The 23601-nt window shown below is 37.6% G+C and overlaps 1 protein-coding gene across 1 annotated transcript in view; it reads right to left on the reverse strand.

Moving 5' to 3' along the window:
• Positions 1-3240: 3240 nt before the first annotated feature.
• Positions 3241-23601, reverse strand: part of LOC106715297 — a 57966-nt gene continuing 37605 nt past the window's right edge. The window contains exons 3-16 of the mRNA XM_014508568.2: positions 11646-11735; positions 10965-11113; positions 10054-10166; positions 9468-9656; positions 8430-8538; positions 7936-8005; positions 7273-7403; positions 6796-6884; positions 6493-6673; positions 5865-6289; positions 4890-5757; positions 4661-4778; positions 3562-4489; positions 3241-3430 (exon numbers count right to left, since the gene is read on the reverse strand). Coding sequence (XP_014364054.2) covers positions 3241-3430; positions 3562-4489; positions 4661-4778; positions 4890-5757; positions 5865-6289; positions 6493-6673; positions 6796-6884; positions 7273-7403; positions 7936-8005; positions 8430-8538; positions 9468-9656; positions 10054-10166; positions 10965-11113; positions 11646-11735 — 3650 coding nt within the window. The remainder of the gene's footprint in view (positions 3431-3561; positions 4490-4660; positions 4779-4889; positions 5758-5864; positions 6290-6492; positions 6674-6795; positions 6885-7272; positions 7404-7935; positions 8006-8429; positions 8539-9467; positions 9657-10053; positions 10167-10964; positions 11114-11645; positions 11736-23601) is intronic.

Genomic DNA, 23601 nt, shown 5'->3' on the forward strand with positions numbered 1-23601 from the left:
TACATATAAAAGCGTGCGAACAGAATATCTGACAAAAATATGACGCTTAGATTATATATATTAAATGAGGAATGCGAAAAGTTCAATTTATTATATATTTTTAATTTATTGAGTTTAAAAGACTGAATTCGAAAAAAACCGTTATTTGGCAGAAAATTTAAGTTCAAGTAAAGAACAAATTTGATTAGAATGTAAGAAATGAAAATTAACTACAGCTTATAATTGTTTAGTAAGATGCAAAAAAACAGAACACTAAGAAACGAATTTTCCATAACAGATATAACGAACCTACGTATAAAGGAGCCATTTTTATAAAGAAATTTTGAATAAGGTCTAAACGTACCACAAAATAATTTTGACTGTGATTATTAGAAACATTTCACAACATAGGATTCACTATTTCACAATTTTTTTTTGTAGTCAACAATAAATTTTATAATCACGTGAAACGATCAAACGGATCTCAAACTAAAAAAAAATTTTTTTTCAATATTCAATTGCGACACTTCTCGATCCTCTATTTAACATATATTTACTAAGAGTCATAGTTAATTTATATTGAGTGCTCACAAGAAAACATTGACTACAACAACACCTCTCTCACTGGTCCTGCCAGATAATTAAGTAAACAAATAATATACACTATATAATACACGCGATGCATCTATATTACATTATATTTTACACACATTCAAAATGTACACTCCAACGTTTTTATTTCGTGGTAAATAAACTAGAATGTTCGCTAAAGGAAACTTAAGCAAATAATGCCAACTGTATTAATTTTACTATAAAAAAAAACAAAAAAATGGGATTAATTACACTCAGAACGGTTAAGTAATTATAAAACATTTCTGAGTGAAGTGGTAATTAAACAATTTTTACTAAGCGGCTAGTATTTCCACTGACGCGACCGTCGACTATAAAATTACAGTCGCGCGACTAACCGCTAATTGAAAAAAAAAAGCATTAATATGTTAAATTTCAGGAAATTTCATTTTAAATTGAATGAAAAGCACATTATGTCCGGCAGTCGCTTAGTTTCCATATGTATTAACTATGTCACAGCCACTTAAATTTACTTTTGACGAAGCATGTTTTTATAATAAAGAACCGTATACACTACAACAAGTTTACACTGACGATACATTCACATAAAAAAAAACTCGTCAATTTAATGTCAAAAATTCAAAAAATTAAATACTGGTGTCTAAACTTTAAATTAGTATGAAATTTGACAGAAAAAAAACCAAATCGGTAATATTTAAACGTGAATGTTTTGTCAGTGTGAACTCAGGTTAAACAATTACTTAAACAATATAATAAAAAATGTAGTTTCCGCTAACTTTGTTATAAATAAAAAAGAACTCAAATCTAATACAGTTAAAGTCGATTTTATTATGTGCAGTATGTACATAACTAGCGTTGCCAGGCATCCGGATAAAGCCGGACATAGATCGGCTTTTTGATTGCGTGTCCGGCCAAAATAAACTGTGTCCGGGTTGTCCGGCTTCAGCGCAGGTGACGAGAATCGACTGACGGTCGTGTTCGGTCTTTCTATCTAAATGTCCAGCCAAACTAGCTAGTCTGTCCAGTTATTAGGTTTGGTGACCTGGCAACCCTATACATAACAGCATATGTTTTTGAAAACTGAGTAAAGTAACAAATTTAATGAAAGAAAAGAAATTTTTTCATTATTTTATAATCATTAGCTACAGATAAAAATACTAATTGATGAAATAATAAAGATTTTTATAATGATTTCCACTTTATATACTATTTTAAATCTGTAGCTGGTTTTTTTTATATAATTGAATAGTTTAAATATTGTTTGTCAAATTTATGTTCAAAGCAGTATATTGTAACTTTTTTTTTACAACACATCGACTATTTAAAATAAAGGCATCAACAAAACAGGCGATAAAGCCAAGGCCGTTGAATTTAATTTCAATATCATTTATACAACGCAAATAAACGCCATTTACATTTTTAATACATAAGAAATATATATAAGGTTTGTTATTGAGTAAACAGTTTTGTTAATACTGCGTCAGAAATTACAAAACATCGGTCATCGGTTTGAATTTTTTTTAATATTGAGTAAAACAAAAATTGTCACTTGTATTTTTTTTCATCGTCTGAAATATTTGAATTTGTCAATATTTTCTGTTAATGTAATTTAGAAATGATATATTATGTTTAAAGTTTATAAAACAACAATTCTTGTGTAATTAACAAATCTGTCTACATTATTTCAGTAACAAACAAAGGAATGATCATTTCAACTTGCGTTCCCCGAAAAATTCGATGTAAGAATTTCTAATAATTAATAAATACCTAGATAATTAAGTAATGACTTAAAATTATTCCTTGTTTTTTTTTTTCCTTAACGATGTCGCTATAAACATATTATACACGGATACCAGGAGAGCCAAAGCAAATGGAATCATATTTGGTATTAGGTAATGATTATATTGGGCATAATACATTCTACATTTTAAAAATACGCGAGTTTAAACCTCACTTGTAGCCCTATCACTTAAACAACTGTACAAATTCATTTAAAAAAAATTAAAACGAAAAAAAAAAAACAAACATAACTGTCCATTAGTTAACTTCACGTGCACCACCTCCCCCCCCCCGCCCCGCCCCGCGCCCCGCTCACACCCCGAAACATACAATTAACTAAGCGCGGTACATTAACTAATTAAATGTAGGTTATTTACTTCTTTAATATCACACGTTTCTTAAAAAAAACATAATATTTACAAAATGTAATGGAGGCCCCGCAGGAGACCGGTATTAGTCGGTATAGGAGAGAAATTAATATCACCTAAAAAATTGCTGAGTGCAGCAGTGAAGGCAAGCAATGTATATAGGAATTGATGCTTCGTCAAAGAAATTAGAAGCGCTCGGATTATTGATAGAAACATTAGTATATGAACAGAGTAATTGAAATGAGCAATTTCTGCCTCATCTGCCATACATATGGTAAAACTTGACCTCCATTATGATAAGATCACGTCGTTAGCGCGGGTCGTGTTGCAGCGGTGGGCGCGGCGTGGGCGTGGGCGAGCTAGGCGGCGGGGTGCTTCCGTCCGGGGCGGGGTCGGAGCTGTGCTAGAAGGCGAGTATGGGCTCCGGGCGATGTGGGCGCGGGGGGCGCGGCGGGCGCTGGGTGTCGGCGCTGTCGGCGCTGTCGGTGGGCTCGGGCGGCTGGTGTCCGCGCTCGGCCGGCTGTCACGTGACCTCCATGGGCAGCGTGTCGCCGGCGCGCCGCCGCACCGCGCCGTTGGTGGCCGCGTCCTCGGCCTCGCCGCCGCCCTCTAGTGGCGCCTCGCCGGACAGCGCGCCCGGCAGCGACCCGCTCAGCCCACTCGCCATACCCGAAGACGACGCCGCCGGCGCGGTCGTCGCTTCCACGATCTCGCTGTAATTGACGGATATAACTAATTTTAATTATTTAAACTTAAAAAATACTATGTTGCAATGATGTGTTATTTTATTTTAAAAATTCAAGTCGTGACACAAGAAGCAAGGCAAGAACGAAACAATACTCACGCAACGGGTGGTGGGCGTGGCTGAGCGATTAGCCTCGCCTGGCGCGCCTTGAGTTGCGCCGTGGAGAAGGCGATGGCCTGCACGTTGCCGGTCAGGCCGCCGGGGCCGGAGATGGCGATCTTCTGTCCGCCCTTGGGGAGCTGCACGTTTTTGTGCAGCAGGTTGGCGACCACGGAGCTGGGTATGGAGGTGTGCGCGGGCGCGGCGATGGTGATGGAGGTGGCGGGCTCGGTGGGGCGGGCGAGGGGCGCGGCTACTTGCACGGTGCGGTTCTTGAGCTGTATCTGGTGTCGCACGCTGGGCGCGCGCACGGGCAGCGCGGCGCGCACGATCTGCCGCCCGTCGAGACTGACGCTGACGCGATGCGGCCGCGTCGCCGCTGTCATGTTGCCCTTGAGCGCTCCGTCGAACACCACCTGCCGCTTCCGCGCCTCGTTGATATCGAGCCGGGCGACGGTGGCCTTGCCGGGCTGCGGCTGGCGCACCACGTTCACCAAGTGCGGCCCCTTGCCCAGTTGGCCGCTTTTGATCTCAAAGTATTGCGTGACGGAGCCCGGGGCGGCCTTGAGGATGGGCTTCCCGTCCCCGAGGGCGGCGAGGGAGACTACGGTGGGCAGTTGGGCGAGGGAGCGGTTCTGCAGCAACTGCGCGCGCTGCGTGTGCGTAAGCGGGTGCGCGTGCAGCACTTTCAGCTTACTGGAGGGCACGTGGTGCACGTGGGGCGCCACCACGACGGCGGGCGGCGGGTGCAGCTGCAGCGGTTTGTGAGCGAGCGCGGCGGGCGCCAGCTGCACCAGCGGAGCGCCCACGCGCCGCGTCGCCGTCGCGCTCGACACGCTACCCACGGTGCCTACACTGCCGACACTCCCGACTGTCGCCATATTCACCACGTTGCTCGTCGTGCCCACGCTGCCCACGCTGGCTGTCACTGCAGAAATTATATTTTACGCTTTTAATATTAGTGATTATAATGTAGAATGATAATTTTGTCTTGTTTAAGAGGGACACAAAGAATTGAGAAATTTGACATGACAAATTGGTGAATATTGTGCGTGTTGCAGGTGTATAAGACAGAGGTATGTGCAGGAAGCGTACGTACCGACGTCCCGCTGCGAGACGGGCAACGCGAGCGCGGTGAAGGGCCCGTTCTGTATGAGGCCCACGACGGCACCGCCGCCCGCGCCGCTAACCGCCGCCGCCTGACTCGCCAAGCGCACCTTTAAATTGTATACATACATGTTATTTGTCATTTATATTTTCTATATTCATTTTGCCAAAGCAAATAAGTAATTTGTTGTACTGTGATCAAAATAAGAAAGTAAAATTACCTTCAAGCTGTCAGAGACTGCGACTGTGACTATCTGGGGCTGGTTGGAGTCCTGCGAGGTGACGACGACGTCCGCACTGCGTCGGTGCGCCGCCGAAGTGATAATGTGCTTCTTGAGCGGGGAGTGCTTCGTCTGCACCGTCTTCAGCTGCACGCCGGGCGCCAGCTGGATCTCCTCTATCGTGTCCTCCTTCTTCTTCCTTTCCACCTTGATGTGAGGCACTTCGTTGACCTCCTCGACGATGATCTTGGAGGTGGGCACCGGCTGTGCGGGCGCCTTGACCTCCTTGGGCGTTTCAGTGGGCGGCGGAGTGCGCGGCGCGGGGGGCTCCGGCTTGTCCGCGTATATCGGCTCCTTACCGGCCGATATGTGTACGACGCTCGAGCCGAACCTTTCCTCCGCTCGCTTCCGCCTCGGGCCAGAGCCGGCACGCCCATCCGAGCTCTGGCCTTGCAATAAAAAAGGATCTTTGTCTACGTCTTTCACCAGTTCATCTAATAGATCGTCGCTGATAGCAATCTTCTTGTCGTCCTTCGACAGCTCGACGTCCTCTATGGCTTTGAGGCCCGTTTCTGACAGAATGCTCTCCACTTGCGCCTCAGTCAGGCCCGTGAAGTTATCACCGAGTAGGTCCTCTCCCTCTAGACCGTTTCCGCTGCGGTCCACGTCCGGTTTTAAGGGCTCCGTAAACAGGTCTCCAAGTGTAAATTCTGATGTTATAAATGGATCTAGCACTCCCGAGGGAGGATCTTCTGCTAGCCTCAATTCAACAGAAAATGGAGTATCCGTCGTGAGAGGAAATTGATCGTCAGGCATTTTAGAATCGTGCGGGGGCGAAGGTGGTGGTGTTTTTGGTCGAAAATGTAACCTGAAATAAGTAAACTCTTGACTTAGATGAAAAATTACAAAGGTTACTTGATTTTATCACTTTTTTATTGTAACAACAAAAATTAGATAAAAAAATCAATTGCTTACCATTTCTTATTAACTTCATTGATGAACTGTTCAAACTCCTTCTCAACGGGCTGGAGGCTCTCGTCGGAGTCGTAGCTGTCGTGGCTGCAGCCGCTCCACGAGCGCTTGCGCATCACGCGCTGCAGGTTCTCTCTCACCGCACTCTCTATAGTTCTCGCACTAACACTAATATCACTTGTAACATCTTGAGGTAACGTGGAGTCCGGTAACGGTTCATCGACATCCATTGGCTCCTGTTTCACTTTGTCCGGTTTGACGTCGGCATCCATTTTAACATCAGCATCCGGCTTGAGGTCGACGGTCCAGAGATCTGGGTTGCGCTTGAGATGCCGTCGGAAGGCATAGCGCCAGGGGTACTTCCCGCCCGTGTGGTAATCCCGCGTCATCTCCTTAGGGGTGCGATGCGCCTTTGTTTCCAATTCCACCTGAAAAGTTAAATTATCTTTAACCAAAACGCATAATTCCTTATATTTTCAGAAAAGTACTAGGATAAGTTGCTTCAGTCTTTCTATTTAAGGATGACATGTGTGCCTTTAGAGTCGTTTGAATAGGATTTGACTGAGCTAGTTAGATTACTATCAAGTGGGATGTGATGGTCAAGTGTAGTAGTGTCAGTAATGTAGTGTACCTCCTCGTCTCTAAGCTTGCGGTGTTCGCTGGAGCTGGGGAAGGCGAATGGCAGCGCTGGCCAGAGATCGTCCAGCGGGGTGGCGATGCGGTCAAGCAGCACTCGCCCGCCGCGCCCCACTCGCCGCCGCGCGAACCCAACACACCTCGTGTACGGTTGCGTTACAGACGTCAGTGTGAACCTGCAAATAATATTATCACATTAGACTACAATATCCTAACAACTGTATAACTATTTGCCTACACTCTTATTATCTTAGTATAAAACAGAGAAATTTGATTCATTAATATAATAAATATTTACCTATGCCTTTCATCCAGTTCGTGTTCAAAAAGACCTTCCTTTGATGGACTGTCAGGATCCACAGGGTCGCCACAAAGAGTTGAAGTCGGCTGGAAATAAAAAAAAACATATCAGTAAAAATATATTAAACTGACAATCAGCTTAATATGACAGCGTAATCTATCCATTAACTAGAGGTTTTTTTATAAGTGAGAGATTTTAGATAGGTTAAGTAGTTGTTTAATTGTGTATTTATTGAATTAGTTAAGTTTATCATTTATTTTATTTTATTTATTTTAACTTAGTAGTACAATATAATTGAAGCTTCAAATCTTATTTTAAATTTACTTGCGAAAATTATGGTTGGATGATTGTATGGATATTTATTAACACGTAGCTCCAAAATGGCTAAATAGAACTAGATCAAAATTTAGAACAGAGATAGTTTAAAGTCTGTAAAACGCACAACTTAGATATATGCGAAGTGTAAAATCTAACCATTTCATAGTAGCAGCCGGGTTTGCGACGAAAGGCGAAGGGTCCATCATCAAAGGTGTCAGCTCGCGGACTTGCCCCACTGGGTGCGGACACACTCGCCTCCTCGTCTGATGATGTACACACACCAGAATCTGTAACATAAAACAACACAAATCTCTTAAGCAACTAGATCTAATATTGTTTTGGAAATTATACGGCTCGAAGGACCAAAAAGATTAACAACCAATAAAAAAAAAAACAATTTGTTGACGTTGATACAATTCACTCGTTAAATTTGAAAGCACACAAATAATTATTCCCTCTGAAGATGATACGACTTCTCGTTATAATGATAAGGTATTATGGAAACTTACTAAATAATGTGGTAATTTAATGGGATCTCTACAAACTCTGAGGCATAATGAGTGAAAGTTGGCAAAACTTGAAGTGTGGAAATACTATTTTAACTTAATCTGAGATTCGAAATAATTTAAATTTTCATCTGTTTTAAAGTTTTATTGACAGAATAAAATAATATTTAAATGAAATAAATTTAACGCTTCTAAAAGAGATGGAATACGGATAAGGACCGGTGAGCGCACTAAATAAAGCTAAGATTGTTTAGGAATAGAAGATATACTACTATGTATATATATAAAACGCGTTGTCTGTGTGTGCACTCACCTCGCAGCCCCTGCGTGGAGCCGGCGGCGTGGTGCCTGTGTTTCCGTCTCTTGTATGGACGCTTCTCTCGCTGTAAGGCAACCAATTACGGGAATAATACCACACATTTCGATAACCATTCTGGTAAAACTACTTTCTTCCATTCAATATGAAAGGCTTAAGAAAGTAAAATATGGAATTGAGAATTTCGTGTAGTCAAAGAAGGTTAAAACTTTAAGATTTTTCAGGCATCAATTCAAGAATTTTCTAAGTTCAAAGTGAAAAATACCAACACAAAGTTATGATATAATATTTCAAACTTCTTGAAACACGAGGAATCCTTTTCTTCGGAGTTGAGCACAAACTTTCCACTAACAACGATACGTCTTTCAACGCCATTAATCCATGTATTTAGGTTCTTACCGTTTTTTTACGAAATTTATACTAATGAACTAGTGCTTATTGTTTCTAGTTTTTCTTAGTAATGTAATAATTTTTGTTGTGTGTGTCCTCACCTGCCTGGGCTGGTCGACGGGTGTGGGCGGGGCGCGGGGCGGGTAGTGCTGCACCGCGTACGCCTCCCGACGGAAGCTTAACGTCGATATTGGCACCGTATTGTATTGCCTGTGTAAATGATAGCAATTTTTAGATAGTACTCTTATCTATAGTACACTCAATTGGGGTAGACAGATATAGTAGGTATTTTTCGCCAAACTTTTGTGATAACTTGAAAATAAATTGTTTCCTTTTGAAAATAAGACTAACGCTATCAGAGACGTGTAATGATAATTATTCGAGACCCTTAGTGTAATTTGAAGATATACACAATGGGACTGCTAAGTGAAGATTAAACGAATTAGGTTTACTAAAAACAAGATACTTTACACTGAAATATAACTAACTCTGTGTTGAAGAAATTCTTTTAGAGTATTATTAGAGCGAGAGTAAAGTTGTGTAATATACTCAAAGTTATGAAACAGTATGAGAGCACTTGAGCGCAAATAAAACAGCTTCAACGGAACAGACTGTTCCCAGATTCAAGTAAGAATCGTAGCGCAGTTATAAAATAACGCAATGGTGTATGTTCCAACTTTATAAAGGCTTCTAGTTATTTAGTTTTCAACAAACTAATGCTAAGTTAAGCAAAGCTTAACTTGTTCTCAGACAGGTTTTTATGATTTTTTATTTGTTATGAGATATTTGCTCAGACCATCGATTAAAGTGATCTAGGTGGACAACTTGCGTTACACGGAAGATTCGTCGATGGAAAAACGTTCACAAGTCGAAGACGAAACGTAGAGTTAGGGGGTTCATCAATACCCGTAAATTTTCAAAAGTGGTACGCGACAAAAAGTTCCGCAATCTATGCTTTTAGACCATTGGTTCAATATTAAACATGTTCAACTCTATTGTCGATTAAAGAAATCTATAAGACAGATACCTGCTATAACGCAATTTAAGATACTTAATATAGAGGTAATGTTGATGAACAGAGGTTCATCTCTTACGAGATGTAAACCTTTTCGTGAGATGGCTCGATATGTTGTGTTTACCTGGCCGGTTCGGGCAGCTGCGCGGTGAAGTCCCCAGCGGCGTACCGTCGCTCCGCCAGCAGTGCTGTGAGACGCACCAACTCGCGCTTAGTTCGCTCGCGTCTCGACACCATCTCTAACAGTGTGAGGGCGCGCGCCAGCTCCCGACGGAGCTTCAGCATCTTCTCATATGAACTCTCGTCGTTTTTCCTACAACAATAAAAAACCATTAATACATATCCGTCTGTAACCTGTAAAGCACGAAACTTCGACTGCCAGCCGTGCGTCATTTTTCAATCTATGTAATATTGTGAGGGATGAAAATTTTCTCGGCACATACTGCTTTTATTTTGATGTATAACATTGCTTTGTTGTTCTTAGTTTCTGGAAACTTCCTAAGAGTAACAAAGTATTGTATACTAGGATTGGTTTTCGAGTATACAATAGTTTGTACTTGTTTGTTGTACACTGATAGAACAATGTGAAAGATATTCCATTAATTTTACAAAGAAAATCGGGAAAAGCCTTCACCCAGTCTGGTATCCAAACGAAATTAAAAATGACAAATTACGTAATGTCTCAAATATCACAAAGTGTGTATGCTTACCTATTTTTTCTAGTCTGCATCTTCTCTGTTCTTCTTCTGAAAGCTAGATAAGGATTGTTCGACGACTGTCCGGGCCGGTGCTCCGTCTTCACCGACAGGATTAGAGGATGTTGCTGCGAAACATTAATCATTATTTACAACTACATATATTTATCTCTACAATATCCCATAATAAATAAACTTCTTAGTAATACGTCATCATTCATCCACTTTTAGTCAAGTGGAAATTGCTCCTTGATACAATCTTGAAGGTTGTAGATGACAGTTAAGGATTCTGTATACTGAAATTTACAGGATCCGACATCTTTAGATTGAAGACGGCAAAATTGAAAAACTTTTTTGACAAGGTTATATCTGTGATAGATTTTGACAGACGCTTTTTTACATAATATACCGATCAGTAGAGCGATATAAAATATTTGTTTTGATAATGAGAATGTTTTGATAATCACACAATAATTTTTCCCTTCGAGTAGTAGATTGTAAGTTGTTTTGGAATGTAAAGATGATTATTTATTAGTAAGTTATTCGTCTGCTCATTGAGATGCTATCTGTAAAAGCTAGGTTACCGGACAAAGGATATACTTCATAACCCCTCCCTTCGCTATTAGATTGACTAGTATACGGTGGTTAGTTTCGCAAATGGTACCTGTCTTCTTACTCGCTTGCTTAACTAGCCTCAATCCCTCCTTACCCCTACGAAATTTACGTCACGATTTAATTAGATGTTGCTAGAAACGAGTTGTTGCTAGAGGCTCAGCGACAGTGTAGCATGATGACATTTTTGTACCATACTTTTCTCGCATCGTCCGCAAAGTTGCAGTTATCGCAGTTTATTGCGTTGGGCCAACTTACCCGGCCGCTCAACTAGCCCCCGCCTACCCTAGAGTGTGAACAATGTAGTGGCCCACCGTGTTGAGGCGTTTGTTGAGCCAGTAGTCGTAGACGGCGATGACGAGGTCGTCGTGCCGCTCCAGCAGCAGCTTGGCCTCGTTGAGCGTCACCACCGTCTGACCAGAGCTGCGCTCCAGCTTGTCCATCATTTGCTCGAACTTTAGTTCTGTACAACCAATGCAATTGTTCACCACATTGCACACAAATATTGCCTCCAAATCGTTACCAAACTTATTTATTTTTTTAACAAGATGAGAAGATATTATAAAGGTTTCACGTAATTTTATACACCAATTTATCTAAAACGTATCGGCGTAAACGCGTTTGGGTCGTAAGACTTAATTAAGCCATGACTAAAGTTAGGAATCTTCTCTTTGTTCGTAGTATTTTTTTTGTTTTAATGAACCTTTGTAATATAGAAAAATTTATACGTCGATAAATAAGTAGTTTTCTCTAATCTTCCTTTGCACGCTCGTTCTTTAGTGATATCGTCCCATGACAGACATAGGACTCGGGCATCGCATCTTAAGTCTGCCAGAGGATGGACAAAAGCATCCTTTGGACTTATAAAAATACAATCGCACGTAAATTTGGCAAATATCCAAAAAAATATCGATGCCTTGCCTTTCGTTATGGAAAACGTAATTCCAACATATTTCTTATTATTAGCTAAGCACTTTATTAAAGGTGAGTTATACCTGTGAGCTCCGGATGCCTCTGCTGCTTCAGCCATCTCTCGTCCTCCGAGTCGATGTCGTACTCCGGCGCCTCCTGCTCCTCCCACAGCACTGCAACAAACAGAATCTACCATCAAGCCGATATACTTTTAATTAAACTAGAAACTTCGCGTAGTGGCGATGATCTATGTCTGATAACTAATAAAAACTATCATATCTTTTAATTTGGACCGGATTATCAAAAAGTTCAATAATGACCTTTTTTTTTTCAAATTATCCAGGATGTGCATCGAGACGAAACATATTTTATACTATTGTTAACCTTAGAGTAAAGTGAGAATATTGTTAAAACAAACAAAGCCGCATAATATAAAAAAATAGGAAATTCACGAAAAATGAGCCAAAAAATGTATCGTTTACTGGGAGCTTTAGTGTGTTACCCCCATTCCGTAAAAATACAAAGCTTCATTTACGGTAAAGCTTTTGAAAAAATTCCACCGATAGTCTATGTATACGATATACTCTCTATATACAGGTTTTATTAACAAAAAATATTCGTTCTACATAACTGTCCTATTTAACGTGGAGTTTTATTCACGTGACCTCAGCCGCTGTAAGAGCTCCTTGTGGCTTTTATCTCTTCATACTTTCATAAATTTAGGACAGGTATAATGAAATTATATTCTTCATAATTTTTGATAATAAAACAGCTACATTTCCTATATATTTACTATACATAATCGTAATTATGTATTAAAATTGTGTATCCTCCGGGTTACAAAACACGTAGGTATGTCACCTATGTCAAAATCAATTCGTTTTATATCGTAAGATACGTTTGTTTGTCTTCCTTACATAAAAATGTCTTCTAGAGTAGAGACATTATTTTACACTGTGAGACATTTTATCATGTCGCAAACATTGATCATTGTGGAAGACATCCAGCATGTTGTTTTGGAGTGTGCTCGGAACGAACGGCTTAGACTTAATTATTTTAAGGTTTTCGGGTATAAGAAACAATGTAGATGATTAGATGTAATGTGTATTAATTGGAAGGCTTATGGGGCGATATGGTCGAACTGCGACAAAGCCTCTTAAATACATAAATAAATGAAAAAAAAGGATCTATTAGTATTTAGTTTAAAAATCGACATAGACATTAACATTATCCAAGAATTCTGGTGCATAAAACTATAACTGTACCTCGTTAATGAAACATCAGTACTTCAAATTCATTTTTAAATCAGACCAGCTAAGATTTATGACTAAATGAGTATCCATTAAGGTTGGAGTAAAATTTTATAGCACATTAATTTATTTTAGGCATATGAAACGTTAAAACTTAATTTTACATACCATTAGAGTCGACTGACAGTGTTCTGAATGTTACAATATTGGTTTAGCAATAATTTAGTACGTTACAATATGCAGAAATATACAAAATGTAAATTATACAAAAATAATTAGATTAGATTTAGTTAGCTCCCATTTAAAAAAGTACAAGGAAAATTTCCTAGTTTTTTAGCCTCAGCAGTATTACTTAAAATCGACAACTTTCTGATGTAAAATTTTAGCATTACTAAGGTGCAAATTTACTAACAGAAAATAACTCCTTATAAATTTTATACTATGATGATTAATCAAAGGACGGAAACTTTCTCACCCTCTATTATAAAGAAACACGATATACAGAGGGTGTTTCTTACGAGGACATAACAACCCTAGATCCCTAGTCAAAACCCTTGTATATAAGCATAAGTACACTATTGATTTTAAAGTGTAATTCTGACGTAGAACGAGACATAATAAATTATAACTTTGTAATATAAATAAGCTATATATACATAGAAGTTACAAATGTTATTAAGATCATGAAATTTCTTATATTGGGAGGCAATAACTTTTTTATTATTATTCATTAAATGTATAATGTCATTAACCACTAACAACATACAGGTAAAGTCGTCTTATCTACTTTATTAAAGTGTGATGATTATGTATTAATATTCAGAAACTGAAGTTTCTTTATTACTTGCTAGTGGGCTACAGGCCCACGACTCCGTCCGTACGCGCGGTGTTAAAAAAACTTCATTAGTAGCCTATGTGCTTTTCCAGACTGTGTTCTACATCTATACAATTTCATAGATATACATGCAGCCGTTCTATAGATACTTGTAACAAATATCTATCCATCCATCCATCCATCTAAACATTCGAATTTATAATATTAGTAAGAAGTTAAATTTGTTTGCCTTGTTTATATTTGAGTGCTTAATGTTATTTAAAATCCAATATAGCTGACGTAAAATCGTATACCAAAATGTCTTGCAGTAGGGTTTAGGTATATAAATCAGCCGGCCAGCCATTGGGCGGTACAAGAATCAGCACAGCAATAAATAACTGGGGGATGAACAGGGAAATCCTTTTGGGATAAGTATGTCTGATACTGGAAATTGATAAGGTAAAAGCTTACGTCACTGGAAATTTTGATACATAAATAGTCAAATTAAAGACTAAGAACAAAATTATGTATATTGCAAATCTGAGGCGTTTGTAACAGTTATTTGAATTTTGTTTAGTGTACATTATCCATATATTAGGTCCTTACATATGAAATTGGCGTTTTTCGTACTGGCCACTTTAATCACGAATTTCTCCTCTTTGGTAAGGAATTCCAAATTCAAATTTGTACAGCTATAGACTCATGTATTTGTGGTTCGATGACCGTCATTCATTTGTTTTTTTTCTTCTGTTTTTTTCTGTTTGCGTCACTCATTTTACAAAATGGAAAACTTAAAATATCGCATTATTTACGAGTACGAGTTCCGCCGTGGCACTAGTGCTGCGGAAACGACTCGAAAGGTGAATGATGTGTATGGCGGTCGTGTTGCAAAAGAAAACACAGTTCGTTTTTGGTTCCAACGTTTTCGTTCTGGAAATTTCGATCTGCAGAACAAGCCCCGTGGACGGCCTGAGATTCAAGTTGATAATGAAGAGTTGAAGGCTATTGTGGAAGCGGATCCATCGCAAACCACGTCCGAGTTAGCTGCAGGCTGCGATGTTAGTGATAAAACTGTTTTAATTCACTTGAAGCAAATTGGGAAGATTAAAAAGCTTGAAAGGTGGGTCCCTCACGAATTGACTGAAGCAAACCGGCAAACGCGCGTCGATTGTTGCGTTACATTACTAAACCGGCACAATAATGAAGGTATTTTAAACCGAATCATTACCTGTGATGAAAAATGGGTTCTTTACGATAATCGGAAGCGCTCAGCGCAATGGTTGGATCCTGGCCAGCCAGCCAAATCCTGCCCCAAGCGAAAATTAACCTCAAAAAAGTTACTTGTAAGCGTTTGGTGGACTAGTGCCGGTATTGTTCATTACAGTTTTCTCAAATCTGGCCAGACTATTACGGCTGATGTCTATTGTCAGCAATTGCAAACCATGATGGAAAAGCTAGCGGCTAAACAACCTAGGCTGGTCAATCGCTCCACGCCACTGCTGCTTCACGACAACGCTAGACCACACACTGCGCAACAGACGGCTACTAAATTAGAAGAGCTTCAATTGGAAAGTCTAACACATCCTCCGTACTCCCCGGACCTTGCTCCAACAGATTACCATTTTTTTCGAAATTTGGATAACTTCTTGCAAGGGAAAAAATTCAACTCCGATGGGGCAGTCCAAATCGCCTTCAAAGATTTTATTGATTCCCGTCCGACTGGTTTTTTTAGTAAAGGGATCAATGAACTACCTATGAGATGGCAAAAGTGCATAGAAAATAATGGTTCATACTTTGATTAATTAAATATATTATATTAAAAAATATTCGACTTTTTGTTCCTCCCATACAAAACGCCAATTTCATATGTAAGGACCTAATATATTAGGGTGGCCCAAAAAAATAAAATTTTATAAAAAATAATATAAATTTCTCTTTTAAAAAGATATAAAGTATTTACCTTGGAAATTTATAAAAATTCAGAGCGACCTTTAGAAAATAAAATTTTGACGTCAAATTTTCAGAATCTTTATATTATTTTACACTTAAAAAGATGACATGACGAGAAAAAAAAATTAAAACAAAAAAAAATCTGATTTTCGGCAATTTTGGAATTTTTCAAAAATTCTGAGCGACCTTTTAAGATTTTTTTTTTAACCTGTTCTTTGGTGGAGGTTCTTAAAACATAGTAAACTCACATATTTTCACACGAGAATCGAAAAAAACAAAAATTTTATTTTTTTGGGCCACCCTAATATATATGTATACTAAAGGGCTTCTAAAGTGACCACTGAATGACTTCAATTACGAAAAAGCATAGGCATATTTATTTAATAAACGAATTCGATATCCATAAGAACATATGCCATAAGGATTTGATACAAAAGAATAGTTATAGTTAACTTTATAGCGGTAGAACCATGTCGGGATTACAAGAATGCGTGGTTTCATCTGCATATGTTATACAGATGTACGTCAATTTTATAACAACCAAAATAGCTGTTAGTTTTATTAAAAAAAATGTTTACTTTGATGTATTTTTAAACATGAATAATGCCATGTCTAAAAACCGGTACGTAAGACGAACAACACATTTACGCTAATATTTCTTATGATTCTTAACTTTATAAACACTTCAAGAGTAAAAACAAACTTTTGATCGTTTCTTATGTCATCAGTTATCAATACCAAAGTACAATAACCTGAAATCTTGCGTGCATCAGCCTATCTTCCGTTAAAGTCCGGAGATTACCAGGAACAAATCCAAAAAGTCTGTCTGTCAGACCTTGCGGACAGATAGAGAGAATTATAGGATTAGGACAGAAATTTAAAAAAATTGTATGTGTATGAAATTTGTTTTTTTTTTCGATACTACACACGGACAATCCAATTTTATTATATGTAAGATAGGTAGATAAATACAAATGGTGATTTATAATACCTATTTGTAGCATTTCTTATGCTATTATCTCAAGATAAGATGAGACATATGTTTTAAATAGAACATTCAATAAATTTCTGCAAATGCCCCCGAGAAATCTTCTAGAATCTAGACTCATTAAAAAGTGAGGAGAAATGGCAAGAAAGCTTACAGCTCAAAGTCGGAGAAACCGTAAAAAATTGTATGCTCAGAGCTAAAGATTTAAATCGAGATTAGAGCGCGGTACGAATCGAAAATAGTCAGTTTGCAGCGCTGTTGTGTAACACATCCATTCGCTGCGGCGACCGATGTCGTTCTGGAAGGTCGTGCCGTCCGCCGTCGCTCGTCGCGTAATCAAATAACCAGACGAATACGTAGACGACGACGCGCCGCACACTTTGTGATATAACTGAGAATACTATTTTCACTATCTGTAGGAGTTTGATAAATATTATATGAGTTCCCACTGCCAAGAAACCTGTACAAAAGTTTCCAACCGTGAGGTGTTTCGGAAATGAGCTTTCACGACTACAAACACCATATAAACTTGATTTCATACTGATTTAAAGATGGAAGGTATTTTATGCATCTAGCATTATTATTTACCATTCATATTACGGAGTAGAATCTTTTGCTGAACCGTTCAATAAAGATAAATTCGACTCTTATTTGCACCAGAGAAAAATTAACAACAAAAGAATAAAAAGCATTAGAGTAATCAAAAGGTTTTTTTTTTCTGTCTATCTCAGCAAAATCAAAGACCATAATTTTGAAACATAAATCAATAACAGGAATATCCCGTTTCTTCGTAACGCATGGTAGCCACAATATCGTGTGCGGGCCCCACGTTAGCTAGTAAATGACATCGACACTGCCACACTAAGGCCCCTCGCCCACGGCGACTTTTTGTAGCGATGCTGTCGCGCGTTTCGTAAACGCGCGACAGCATCGCTACTAACGCTTGCTAGTCGCATTTGCAACGCGCTACAGAAGCGATGCCAACGCGCTACTAACGCGCTACAGCATCGCGACTGTATCGATGCAACGCGCGACCGTGTCGGACGACATCGGGGAGAGAACGGAGGGAGGGTGGCGCGTGAGTGGAGAACCGAGCAATCAGTGCAACACAGACAGGTCGAGAGTGCTATAAGTATCGCGTTTGTATCGCGACTGAATCTGGGCCCGTGGGCGAGGGCACACAGCTAGCGACTGCTTCGCTACTGTATCGATGTGGACGCGCGACACCATCGCGACAGCATCGCTACAAAAAGTCGCCGTGGGCGAGGGGCCTAACAGCGAGACTGCTCGCCACACTTTTATACATCTACATACATACATATGAATTTTAAGTTTTTACGTTGAAAACATTTGTACAACCTATTAGTCGGTTAGACGATGTGCTAAAGTTATCACGTATTATTTTTTTTTTGCTATGATGACTATATCAATTATTATCAGCTGGTGTAGCACACACGTTGTTTTAATTGAACATTCAGTTAACTGTACAGTTCTCAGTGTATCGTACACAGGTACTTTGTAATTGAACTGTCTGAATATTCAGTTTAAACTATACTTTACATATATGTATAAATACGCCGGCTTAATTAGCTACTCATTAACGATAAAAGTACTGGTGAACGTTATATTACTTCATTTAAAATCAATGATTTGAACTTGAAGAATTTAATAAAAACGAATTGATATAATTCATTCCCTTGAAAGCGATGCCAATAAAGATTCTTAGGTTTCCGACCTACTTTGATTCCCTTCTTTTGCGCTCGCTCGAATAAACTTTTTGTTCTCCTCTTAAATTTCCCACAAAAACTTTTAGGTTACGGGAATTAATAACGGTTGAATGGGTTCTTTTATAATACCGCAGTTGTTGAATAAATGTCAGTCGAAAAGATTTACTTCCACGTAGAGTCAATAAAAATGCATATAAACTAAATTTATTTGACCCGGTAATTATTGACGGCGTTCAATTAGGATAAGCCGCTTTTGTTCTCTTAAAAAACGATACCATAGAACGTATAAGCCATGATGAGTGCTTTGTAAGTACGGCATTATTTTCAACCTTTCAATAATTCTAATATCTTTTTACCTTTTTTATAACATAAAATAATTAATTGTAATACTTTATCTTCACTACTTCTTATTTAATTGTTTTGTAATGTAAATATTTAACCCGCAATTCCCATTAGAAATTTGTTTCCAAAAACTCAAAACTACGCTATTTGCTATCCTCATTCATTGGGATTTAAATCTACTTTTCTCGAGCTTTACATAGTACGGTGCTTATCAGTTATACGTAGAGTGGAGAGCTGAATAATAAGTGGGGAGGTGATAGAGTGAAATGCTTACTTATACCGTTACTTGACAATGTTATTCATACAGTTTCGCCTGCAGCGATACACACGTAACTGCACTTAAAATTTGCATACTAGTGTAAATGACGATCATGTTCAGGCATGTAGAATAAGTATAATTTAATAAAGGAATACCTGAAAATGTAAGTTCTACCTTTTAGTCTTTGAGTTCCGTCAAAATTACGTGCGCGTTGCCAACATTTCGCACGCAACATATTTGTCTAGATAGTCGTGAGAAAAGTCCATGCAATTTTCAAGATGGCAGAGTAAATCTATACAATCCACATACAGTCGCTATGCCTGTACTGACTGAATAAACGACTCGAGTCGACGATTCAACCATGTGTGTTCAGAGTGCGCGCAACGCGATTCTCACGACGCAAAATATAATATTAGTTTCGACTATTTACGTTGCCTTGTGTACGAAGGGTCTTAGAGTTTTACAGTATAAATTTGACAAGCTAGTGAAAAACAGTGTTTTATACATTCCGGGTATTAACATTAAAACAGAATAGATGTACAACTATAGTCTAAAACACTATCCAGAGTGCACCACGTTGCGTTAAAATGCTTTTGTTGTTAGTGCTATGAAACGTACAAATTGCTTACAAAGCGATTTTTTCAGAAGTCCGAAAAGTCGCTGATGTAGGAAACAATCATTAATCCTGTTCCACAGTTATCTAATTTAATAGAATTGTTCATACACACACACAACGCGCGTTTTATTCTTTAAGCTCTTTAAGCTTATAGCAATAACTTAGACATCTAAATATGTTTTTAACATAATTATTTAATTTTATTTTTGGTACTTAACTTTAGGTTAAGTTTTCGTTTGTTTTTCGCCATAAACAGCTACAGCCAATCTCAAATTTAAGAATGACTCGATAAGGCTTTTCCTCGAGTAAATACCTAAAAGTTGAGTCATCGATTAGTAAGCGTCGCGGCAGAAGTCTACGTAATATGAATTTATATTAGAAGACGACATAATCTAAAATATAATGGCAATACTTATTAAATATTGAAAACTCATCTGGGCTTTTATTATTGAAATGTTTACTTATTTGATAATTAGACGTTAGGTATCAGATTGCTGAGCTAAAAGAAAGCAAGTAATCGGAAAACATTTTTTTATTTAATCGAATTAGTTATGTAGTGTGAAATTTTCATGTAGTTGGTGCGACAAAATCCAGAGAGAGAACATAACTTCTTTTGAATACTTTTATTCTATTTCCTTTTTACAATAATAAACAATAAAAATATGAAAAGAGAAAATGAAAACAGAGCTTTATAGATTCGCATCAAAGCCCTATTACGACGGTTTAGAATTAAAGCGCTATATGCAGCCCAAGTTTATTTGTTGAACGGATGTTTAAAAAGCTTTTAACTAGTTTTGATTGAGAATTTGCGGGATAAGACCCAAAAAAACGTAATTAAGAAAAAATAACATTACTCCGTAATTTCTCAATTGATGCAATATTAATTTTCACAGATTGACATTTTGGTACTGTATATTTTATGTTTATTAAATTTGGTACAACAGAGACATGATATTGTTTTATCCATGTGTACGTACACATATAAATTGGGACGTGACAATCGTTCATCGTATCCGATATCCGTCAGGCGATAAATCATTACAGACAATGGAGTACGCGCCGAGCGATGATTGAAAACAACACTTTTAAACTCAATAAATCGTTCACACAGTAATTAACAACAGTGTTCAATATTTGTTAAATTAGCATAAGAAAAAAACAATTACAGTGGGTTTCTGAGACCAAAATGAAACATATCGTCATCCCTGTTATCTTTGACAGATAAAACAATATGTTTTAAACGGAGATTATGGTGTCAGAAGCCCACGGCTTTGCGTTTTATATTGATACATTTATAGTCAAGATAACTATGGTTCAAAAATAGTTAACACAGTCGGGAGCATACGGGTTTTTGTATAAAGCCATTTTAGCGAAACCGACAACTGTATATACACATATGTGGCACAAACTTTAGAACATTTCATGTTCGCGGCTTCCTCTCCTGAGTATGCCCGGAATGTTTCATTATATATTGTGTCTGCCCAGAGAAATTGTTACTTTTCTAGTGAATTTACAAATTTTCACAAAATTCAACAAACAGAAATAATTAAAAAAACGACTTACATATTTAGTTTTTTCTAAAAATAATGGATATTAGCTGTCGCCCGCGACTCCGTCCGCCAGGAATTAAAAAAAAAACTTTATTAGTAGTCTATGTGTTCTTACAAACTGTGCTCTACATCTATGACAAATTTCATCAAGATCCGTTGAGCCATTCCAGAGATACCTAAAAAACATCCAAACATTTGCATTTATAATATTATTAAGATTGGAGTGTACGAGATTTAATACTTTTAATATAAACTTCATCTTTTTTGTAAAGTTGTCAGGGCAAAGCAATCGATGTTCTCGTTTCATTATAATATGTGAATATAATATCCATTTAATATAACTTGCAAGAATTTCAAAGAGAGAATATCAAATTCCTTTGAAGTAAGAAGAATTCTAAATGTAAAAAAATCGATTACACGAATTTGCCGGAAATTCAATTCAAGACAGGTTAAATATTTTGCAAATGAAATACACAAAGTTAAAAATTCATTTCGAGTTTAGGATTGAAAATAAACTTCGCATTGCAATTTTGCCAAAGTGAGGGTAGTTTGGCCTCCGCTAGATCTGGCAGCGATTCCAGAAGCTGTATTTTTGTTGGACGCATTCGACTAAAACTAGAGTTGATTGCGCATTGAAACTATGAAAATTTTAATGGAAAATCGTACTAATGGTACTAATATTATACATGCAAAAGAATATATTATGGACGGATGTTTGATATTACGTTAAAACCGCTAAAAGGTTCTCGCTGAAATTTAGCATAGGTATAGTCGTAAAATCTGGAAGAATACACATAGGCTCCATGTTCAAGGCGATTTTACATATTTTTGGTGAAATGGCATTAAGAAAAAAGAATTCAAAATATAGAATAAAGAACACATTCTTAATGTAATTGCATTTTTAGTTTTTTTTTCTATTCATGTTTCTCAATATACGCTTCTACAAAAAGTAAATTTTATTTTAAATGTGTTTATCATACACATTTTGGTCCTTCGAGCCGGATACATCAAACACACACTCCTAATTAAGTTTATCTTTTAAATTTCGCACGCACGCAGGCGCGGGCACAAGCTATAGGGAAAAAAACTTAACTTTATAATAAAGTTAGCCCGACTTGATTGCAATTAATAACAAAAAAGGACATATTTTTAATCTAAAAAACCAATTAAAGCAGTAGTTATATAGTAAGCTTACTATTAACAATTTAGACTACGTATTTAACCGTCGACACTACGACCGTATTACCGTAATATTTACTTACTACCAAACAATTTGTGAAATGAACACAACATACATATTTATTTACGCATGATCTTGATAAGTAATAAGCTTCGTAATGTGTGTTATTTAAGAGTCATTCTTTATATGGTAACTTTAATAATTGCAAATATTTCTGACACCGTCCTTAGTGTAAATTTAGTATGATCCACACAAAAGGTTAGTAAACAATTAACATTTCTAAGTGAACTGTAGTAAGCTTAAGGTCACTATATTATGTGCACATTAATAAATTGATACAACACAACCCCAACGAGTAATAAGTATGTAAATATGAGCACGCATGTCTGGCTCAGATATGTACGTGTTGCAACAAATTTCACAATTACATCAGAGGAAAATCCCTCGACTTGCCGCGCACCACCCCTATACGATTATAACTTTCCATTTCCAAATGGAACTTCGTAGCGTAACTACACGTAGATATGATTTCGTTTTCCCCTAAAGTTTTACTATACATTATACGCAGTCGGAACCGTACAAGAATTTTTATCTTATTAATTTTCTTTATCATTTAATATTTACTAAATTATTATTATGACAAATTGACCTGAGTCTGTATACCAAAGGGTGGGTTTCCATAGCCGAATTATTTATAAAAACATACATTATTTTATCTATTTCCTCTGAAAAAAATTAAATAACAAAATTATTCGTATTGATGTTTCTGCAGTGGAGGTTCCTATTAAATACATAGGTTGCTATTAAATAAAAATGAAATATATTTTGTAAATACCATATGAATATTATTTCTCAATAAATAGAACTTATTAAAAACAAGAGTTAGAAAAAGCTAAGGGCAAAGGAAAAGGTTTCGGTGTTATATCAATTTGTGAACAAGAGGGCGCGCGAAATGTGCACGCAAAAACTATCCTTACACTCCATATTTAAAGTTCAAAATAGGATATTTCACTTTACTATAGGTACAAAAAGTGCGTGAACAGAAACGAGTGTATGTATTTCATACTTAGAAGTTGTTTGAGCGTGCGTATTTGATAAGCAGATTTGTTTATGACAGACTCGGGGATGTTTTGGTATTTTTATACGTTTTAACACGATAATATTTACCGTATTTGTAACAGAGCAGACTTTCCTAAAAATACACAGCGAAAATCATGTTTTGTTTTAAAAACATCACTACATTTTCAAACTGAACATCGATGTAACCGATCAACATGGAATTGAAACATAAGCTTTTGCATCCGTATCGAGCTATCATAAAAGTTTTGACATCTATTTTTTGAATTCTTATTTATTGAAATCA

The sequence above is a fragment of the Papilio machaon genome, chromosome 19, assembly GCF_912999745.1.
Source record: "Papilio machaon chromosome 19, ilPapMach1.1, whole genome shotgun sequence".
In the NCBI taxonomy this organism is placed as follows: Eukaryota; Metazoa; Arthropoda; class Insecta; order Lepidoptera; family Papilionidae; genus Papilio; species Papilio machaon.